The sequence below is a fragment of the Nuphar pumila genome, chromosome 6, assembly GCF_984573655.1.
Source record: "Nuphar pumila chromosome 6, dmNupPumi1.hap1.1, whole genome shotgun sequence".
Classification (NCBI taxonomy): Eukaryota; Viridiplantae; Streptophyta; class Magnoliopsida; order Nymphaeales; family Nymphaeaceae; genus Nuphar; species Nuphar pumila.
The window spans coordinates 129922338-129931478 of NC_143254.1; the positions used below are offsets into that span (position 1 = coordinate 129922338).

At 37.9% G+C, this 9141-nt stretch overlaps 1 protein-coding gene across 1 annotated transcript; it reads right to left on the minus strand.

Annotated features, from left to right (window-relative positions):
* Positions 1–368: 368 nt before the first annotated feature.
* Positions 369–7800, minus strand: LOC149836215 (uncharacterized). Its single transcript, XM_090010826.1, has 5 exons — positions 7660–7800; positions 1494–1691; positions 1299–1397; positions 1066–1217; positions 369–979 (listed from the first exon to the last, which is right to left on the minus strand). Exons 2-5 carry the CDS (start codon positions 1665–1667, stop codon positions 598–600), a joined length of 807 nt encoding a protein of 268 aa, XP_089866952.1. The 5' UTR covers positions 1668–1691; positions 7660–7800; the 3' UTR covers positions 369–597.
* Positions 7801–9141: the final 1341 nt, after the last annotated feature.

The window sequence follows — 9141 nt, forward strand, 5'->3', positions numbered from 1 at the left end:
AATGAGATTCACTTTATAAATCTCATTTTTGGGTTCTACGTCAGAGGCTTGCTTTTGAGGTTATGTTTCGTTGCTTTTGAGGTACTTTCAAATGAGATTTACTTTTTAAATCTCGTGTGATTCAATCACATGAAATGCAAACCTACCCGGAGTGAATCTCATGTGATTCCAAATGACATCATGGAATATGTGATTTGAAATTATATGAAATCACATTTGATTCCATCTCATGTGATTATAGTCTAGTTAGTTGCATAAACGCGTCACAAAGTACACATGCTATTTACCCCACACATTCAGATGTTCAAGGGCACTAAAGTCAGCAGATCATCAAAAAATAAAAAACCACTGTAGTCAGAAAAACAACATTTGCACGACAGAAAAATCAAACTTTAAGTTATGGGAACCGATAAAATTTTACAAACTTGACAGAAGAACAGATTTTATATCATTCAGAAGTGACTATACATTAAACACATTAGGAAAAAAGGGCAAGAAAACAAAATGAAACCGCCACAGTAGCTATCTATACCAAATCGATCTAAATGTTCAAGCAAACGTGCAAAAACATATGCACACCTACATGAATCTGCAGCTTCAAGCGCCAATGTAGCCAAGCCAGAAAAACAAGGGAAACTGAGCAAGAGCAACACAGAGCAAAAAGTAGTGATACCTACTAGTATCCTTGTCATAACTTCTTGCGGTTGCAAACAACATCCTCTTCAATGTCTTCACCAACAGGACTCCCATGCACAAGCATGTCCACAGCATCACAACATAATACGAGTAACTCCAAGCAATTCTTGCAAGAACAGATAAAGATATGCCCACAAAAGCATATCCTCCATATGCAACAACATCCAACAAGGGGGCTTCACCACTCCCTAAGAAATATATGGAGGCCTTTAGTAGCAAAATCTGAAGAAACCAACCAATCAACCCCTTTGAGAACTGTACCGTAAGTGCTTCAGGACTAAATCTGCAAAAAAATCATGATGGCACTAACATAAGCAAGGATACCTCCATCATCACAAAAACAGGACTCATAAAATCCATTGCTCTTACTTTCCAACAAGGCCCATCGCAAAGCCGGCAAGAACCACATAAGTACCAAATGCCATGAGAGGAATGTAAAGATCGGGGGCATTGATATCGTAAATAGGAGGTTTATATGAAAGCCTTCCCCCCACCTGCTCCGCTATCCTTGTCCAATGACCCTGGATTGTGAACATGACAGGAAGACCTTCAATTCATTCTTAAGACAAGATTCGGTCATCATTACACTTATGATAACTTACCCTGTGTAGGAAGGGAACGAGTATGACCTTCAATTTGTTCCTCACATATTGCTCATTTACCTGAAAGTAGTATTGTGGATCCGAAAAATACTTGCTGATCTGAAAATCAAACCTATGTAAGCGAAGATTCCCTACCTAAATGCATTGCATAAATAAATATAAATTCACATAGCAGACCATAAGAATTAGACATACATTACTTTGCACATATTCAGAGCCAGAGCCCAAAATCCTTTCCCCATATGCACCCAAACCACTTTTTATGAGTCCTGGTCCAGCTCCATAGAACGGATTCCCAAATGGATTAGGTTGTTGAACATTTGTTGACTGCCTAGGCATGCCAGCCTGCCCACTTAAATTGTCGTACATTTGTGCGTGATATGAAGAGCTTATCTTCAAAAAAAAAGGAGAAATATCAACAGCATGTGTCAGATAATGGACTCATGGCTAACCAAGGATTACCATCCAGAAAGGCTATTGCTCCAGGCAATGTGGAACATGAATACAAACATAAAAATAACTGAGAGAGAGAGAGAGGAGAAGGCGTTTTTATGGGTGTGAGTGGGACTAGGAATATGTCTCTGGCAGGGGGACTTGCAGCAACCTTCAGAATAAAGAGGTTATGCTAGGTCTTTGGAGGCATTGTCTAAGAAAGACAGATGGATGATAGAGGAGGAGGTGGCAGTTTTAGGGGTGAGAATGGGATCAGAGAAAAGCCCTCATAGAGCGACGTGCAGCAACCTTGAGAATAGAGTGGCCACAGTTTTGGAGGCAAAGTCTCTCAGTGTGTTTTAGGCGAGGTGCTAGCGGTGGTGCCAACATAGAAGCAGAGGTACTGTATGCCATGGGGTACTGTCATGATGACACAGGGAGAAGTGTATCGTGTAAAGAAGTGACAGGATGCAAGGGAGTGGAGTTATAACAGTTTCTTTTTTAATATATAAAATCACGAAAATATGATTGTCATTTCACTGACTTTAAAAATCAAGGTTTTTCATTTAAACATCTGTTTTTTTTTCAATACATGATTACTTTTGCAAATTCATTATTTCAAGATTTTTAAGTCTGCCAAAAACACCCTAAAGTTTTCTCATATATCAGAATATTCAGGAAAACTGTGGTGTTCTATGCGTTCCATTTTTAATTTGTAGAGGAAATTAGACTAGTACATCAATTTTTTTTCTGAATCTATTTAAAATAAGTACTCTTAACATTTCATATGTAAAAGCGGTATATTCATAAAATTAAAGAGACTTCAAAATTTTCAAAAATCTCATTCTAGGACTCCAATTCATTTCAAACTCCGCCTGTGTAGTTATACACTGCCGGTCCCAAGCCCGGATAAAGGAGGAGGGTGGCGGTAGGCCTGTGACAGCCAGCATAAAAACTTTGTCATATCCTATGAAAATGAACCAATATGAGAATTTCGTTGGGGCGTTCCCTACTGAGCGACGCGCTGTACTCTCTAGGCCCGGAGGCAGTGATAAATGTGCAAGGGTTGCTAGGTCGTCGCCCAGAAGCGACGCGTCACACCGGCGCCCGGGTGTGGTGTCAAATATGCAAGGGTTCCCTCACTTTGTTGGACGGGTGGGGGTAAAGAAGTTAGTCCAAGACCATAAAATTAGGTTAGCCACTTGGAACATAGGGTCTTTAACTGGTAAGTTGGTAGAGTTAGTAGATGTTATGTGTAGGAGAAAGATTGATATTTTATGTCTTCAAGAGACCAAATGGGTAGGTGAGAAAGCTAAAGTGATAGAACCTTGGGGATATAAGATTTGGTATACAGGAATAAATAGGAATAGGAATGGAGTAGGGATTGTTATGAGTCGTCAGTTTATAGATAATGTAGTTGAGGTCCGTAGGAAGGGTGATAGAATTTTACTTATTAAATTAGTATTAGGTACGGATATTATTAATATTATTAGTGTTTATGCACCTCAAGTAGGTTTAGATGATTCCATTAAGCATCAATTTTGGGAAGATTTAGATGGAGTAGTACAAGAGACATCTTATGGAGAAAAGCTTTTCATCGGCGGTGACCTTAATGGACATGTAGGCATTAGTAGGGATGGATTTGAGAATATCCATGGAGGCTATGGTATAGGAGAAAGAAATGAAAGTGGAGAAAGGATTTTAGATTTTTGTTTGTCCTATGATATGATCTTAGCAAACACTTGGTTTAGGAAGAGGGAGTCTCACCTAGTAACATTTAAAAGTGGGGTTAATACGAGTCAGATAGATTTTTTCCTACTTAGAAAGAGAGATAGGGGTTGTTGCATCGATTGTAAGGTTATACCAGGAGAAAGTGTAGCTACACAACATAGAGTCTTAATTTTAGATCTTAGAATTAGACAATGCCGCAAAAGGGATAGACATAGGATAGATCCTAAAATTAAGTGGTGGGCACTGAAAGGAGCTAAACAAGGAATGTTTGTAGAGCAGGTAGTTAAGGAAGTTGATTGGTGTCTCGAGGAGGATTCAGAATCAATGTGGAATAAGATAGCGGGTGGTATGAGAAAAGTAGCTAAGGAGGTATTGGGTGAGTCTAAAGGCGGTGCACCACTAGGTAAGGATACATCATGGTGGAACGAGGATGTCAAATTAGCTATTAAGGTTAAAAGAGAGTGTTATAGAAATCTAAGTAAGAGTCGTGATAATGAGAATTTGGAGAAGTATATGATAGCAAAGAAGGAAGCTAAAAAAGTTGTTCGAAACGCGAGGGCTAAGGTATATAAGGAGGTTTATGACAAGTTGGATACCAAAGAAGGCGAGAAGGATATTTATAGGCTTGCAAAGATGAGAGATAGGAAATCGAAGGATTTGGGTATGGTTAGATGTATCAAAGATGAAACGCAAAGGGTTTTAGTCAAAGATGAGGAGATTAAGGAGAGATGGAAAGATTATTTTGATAAGCTATTTAATGATAGTCATGCTCAAGATCTTGGAGACTTCTCCATTCCTTTTCATGAGATAAATCGTGACTTCATGCGCAAGATTCAAAAGAAAGAAATTGCAGAGGCTTTGAAGAAAATGAAATCAAGAAGGGCAGTTGGCCCAGATGGTATACCTATCGAGGCTTGGAAATGCTTGGGAGAGAAAGGTTTAGAATGGTTGACAAATCTTTTTAACTTGATTTGGCGAACAAATAAGATGCCTAATGAGTGGAGGAAGAGTACTTTGGTGCCTTTATATAAGAATAAGGGTGATATACAAGATTGCACAAACTATCGTGGTATAAAACTCATGAGTCATACTATGAAACTTTGGGAGAGGGTGATTGAGTCTAGGTTGAGGAAGGTTGTCATGATATCGGAGAATCAATTTGGTTTTATGCCTGGAAGATCAACTATGGAAGCTATACATCTTCTTAGACAACTTATTGAAAGATATAGAGAGAGGAACAAAGATTTGCATATGGTTTTTATTGATTTAGAGAAGGCATACGATAGAGTACCTAGGGACGTTCTCTGGTGGACAATGATGAAGAAAGGTGTTTCTCTCAAGTACATTAGTATAATTAAAGATATGTATGAAGGAGTAGTAACCAATGTCCGCACTTGTGGAGGGGTGACAACCAATTTCCCGATAACGGTTGGGTTACATCAAGGATCTGCTTTAAGCCCTTTCCTATTTGCAATAGTGATGGATGAGCTTACGAGATCAATTCAAGAAAATGTACCGTGGTGTATGTTGTTTGCTGATGATATTGTTTTGATTGATGAGTCTAGAGCTGGGGTTAATGCTAAGTTAGAATTATGGAGACAGACATTGGAAGCTAGAGGTTTTAAGTTGAGTAAGAGTAAGACTGAATATATGGAATGTCGGTTTAGTAAGCAACGAAGTAGTGATGGGAGTGTAGTGAAGCTTGGTGAGCAAGATATACCGGTGAATGATTATTTCAAATATTTGGGATCCATCATTCAAAAGTATGGAGAAATTGATGGAGATGTAAATCATAGGATAAAGGTTGGGTGGATGAAATGGAAAAGTGCTACTGGAGTGTTGTGCGATCGTAGAATGCCATTGCGGTTGAAGGGAAAGTTTTATAGGACGACTATTAGACCCGCTTTACTATATGGTACGGAATGTTGGGCTGCCAAGAGACATCATATTCAAAAAATGAGTGTAGCTGAGATGCGGATGCTTAGATGGATGTGTGGAAATACAATAAAAGATAAGATTCGGAACGAAGAGATACGTAAGAAGGTAGGTGTTGCACCCATTGAAAATAAGATGCGAGAGAATCGTTTACGGTGGTTTGGACATATTCGGCGAAGGCCTAATGATGCTCCAGTTAGAAGGTTGGAGAAATGGGAAAATATATTAGTTAAAAGAGGTCGGGGTAGGCCTAGGAAGACTTGGATGGAGATGATAGGAAAGGATATGAATGCTTTGAACCTCACCGAGGACATGGCGTTGGATAGAAATGATTGGAGGAAAAGGATTCATGTGGAAGACCCAAAATGAATTTCTTTTTTGGTTCATATCGCTGACCCCAATTGTTTTGGGATGAAGGCGTAGTTGTTGTTGTTTGTTGTTGTCATTCTAGGACTCCAATTTATAAGATATTTAAATCTTTTCAAGCACAAGATAGAAAGAACGCCACTCCTCTTTTATAAGCAACCCCAAAGATCCATTGTTCAGCACCACCCTCATCTGATCATGGGTGTGACAGCCATGGTGCCATTTGCATGGATAGTGCCACCATTGCAGCACAAGGATTAAGGTTTCTGATGTTTCAACCTCTGATACAGCTTCTGAAATCAGTGTTGGCTATTTGAACCCCAGCAGTCTGTGTTCCTGATGGCGGATGCAGCAACCTAAATTCAGGGTTTCAAACACCCAAACCTACTTTAAATGAAGCATTTATGCATCATCTGTGGGATTACAGCGGTAGTAAGGCCTCAAGGAAAAACAGGTTCTGAGGTTTTTGAAGTGCACAATTCATGAAAATGAGGAATCTCACCGAAATTATTTGTCCAGTTACAATTTATAGAAATTCTATTTTACAAACTAAAAACCTTCAAATAAGAGAAGAGAATGTGGAGCACATGTCACAGGTATAGTACACAAATCCTACCATTTGTATCTAATCATTCATACAATTGACTACAACTAGGATCTAGCATTTTTAGATGGATGCCAATTCATGCAATTAGCTCCAAGCATTTGGAATCAGATGTCAGAGAGATCAGTCTGTATTTGAGTCTATCTAGTCATTCATACAGTCCCTTATGTCATATTGAGAATCAAATTTCAGATGAGTCCTCTCTGACCTGTGTTTCTGAATGCTTGGAGTTAACTGCACGAATTGGAAGCCATGCTAGGTAAATCCTGCAATAAACTACCAACCCCAACTCCGTGCACCAAAAAGAAAAAGGTCCCACAAAAGAAAATCATAAACATTTAGGTAATGCAATGAATTTCTGGTTATTGTTATTAAATATATCCCAACGGTAGGTATATATATGGTATATTTCAAATAGACTGAGACAGGAATTAGAAGTTTTTCTTTGATTTTACTTGTTTTATCTTATTTATCATTTATCAGTGAGAGTCGACTCCATTGGTAGTTGATACCATCGATCCTAATGAATGGAAATATGAAGCAATCAGTACAATTTTCTTTCTTCTGACATTGTCATTGTATGCAATAATAATGGATCCTCAATCCTACGGACGACAGAATGATCAGGCCTACTTACAAGGAAAATAAATGGTCTACAATTCTTCACAAACTGTACTTTTCAAGTTGAGAGCCAAAAAAATACAATTTCTGGTTCATAATTTTCTTTATTAGAAAGACTAAAAATTTTCTAACCACATTACTTCGATTCAAACCCTCGGTGAAAAACCGAATTTTGGCAGCACCCATCGAAGATCAAAAACGCAAAATCAACATGCATCGTCATAGAGATAGAAACAAGAAATCCAAAAGAGAGAAGAAGAAGAAAAAAAAGGAAAAAGAAATCTAGGGAGAAAGAAAACAAGTGAAACCCTAAAGCCGCAGAAACTCTAATCCAAGTCTGAGAGATTTCATCAAAGGAGGAATACATACAAGCAACAAGAAGATAGACAAAAACTTCTTGACAAGAGACTCTTCGATGCTTCACGGCAGCCAAAAACATTATCTCGATCACAAAAAATCACTAAAAAGATAACGAGAATAAACTCGTTTGTGTCAGATCTGGTTATATCACGCTTTAGTTCTCAATTAAAACCCCAAAACATTACTTTTTCTTTTTGTCGGAGTAATTAAGCGTATCATTCGAGAAAAAATGATGGTATTCTGAAACCCTAGCAAGCAAAGAATTTCAACAAATAAAAGAAAAAGAAAAGGGATGAGAAGGAAATAACTTACAGGGATCGGAGTGACGTATCACCAAGAGAGAGAGAGAGTTCAAATCTTCGTTTCTAAGTTCAGAAAAAGCGGACAAAGAGGTACTCAGAGTCTCAGATGAAGAAACGCAAAGACGATCCCCTGCCTCGGTTAATTGGGTTTGGAAGTGGATCAAATTCCCGGGTTGGATTCGAATTATTAACACCAGTCAACAGGTATCCGAGTGTTCCACCCCTTCTCCAGAAACAGTAGTGTCCAGGACACCTAGGACAAAAACAAAAAAAAAATAAAAAATAAAAAATACGAGTTGTTCAGGACATCTCCGTGCTTGCCAAGCTGTATCTTAACAAGCTTGTTCTAGATATCCATGCCTGCACAATCAAACAGCCCCCGAGTGTGTTCGAAGGTGCATCCAATATTGGAATGTTTTGCCTGTTATGTAATAAATGTCCTGCATAGAGTTTCTTTCGATTGAATTGACAACTTAAATACATATGGATAATGGGTTAAATAACTTTATTTTTTTTATGTTATGGCTGGCTGAGAGATATAGATCTGTAATTGGATCTAAAAACTAAAAAATATTTAAAATTTAAGTAATTTTAAAAAAAATAAGAATTGATATTTTTTATATACAAATGCTTTAATCTAATTACTCGACTCATGCAGATGATACTACATGAAATTAGATAAATCAGTATCTATCATAACCTGATCTATAAACTGACCTTGTCACGTACCAAGGAAAGCTTAGCTAAGAAAAAATATTAAGGTCAGCACTAAACGTCAGCATAGATTAATTAATTAATAACACACCATAACGTTAAAGCCTAAAAAAGATCAATCACACTGGTCTAGCTATGATTTAAAGAAAACAAGAAACCTATAAAACGCTGAAACTAAAAGATCGACCTAGTTTATATGAATGATTGAATCACACATGCTCAGATTTTATCCTATAGGTATGCATACAAATCCAAAGGGTCTAGCGTTGCTATTAAGGATCCTGCAGGATCATTCTCAAGCCGGCAATATATGCACTGATGCGTTTTGAAGAGAACTAACATACGATCAAGATTGAACACACCCACTCTAACTAAAATTTTTATTTTAGAAGATGATAAACAATAAGTTAACTACGATGCAAATATGTTGCAAATAACGCAGAATCAAATCATGCAGTATGCGATGGAGATGCAGAAAATTGAAGATAATGAATGCAATGACTCTAAAATTGTGATAGAGAAGGAGAAAAGAGCAAACCGTGTAGATTGCTCCGACGAACTGGTTGAGACGAGAAAGTGATTGATCTTAGCTGCATACACGCCTTCCCAACAAAAAAGGTAAGAAAAGCCGATGAAGACGGGGTTTAGAGGATCGATGAAATAAAAAATAAGAAGAGGAAGAAAAAGGAGAAAAAAAATCAACCAAGAATGAAGAAGAAGAAGGGAGAAAGGAAGATGGAGGCAAGAGGCAAGGGAGGCAAAAGGGTTGCTGGAAAAA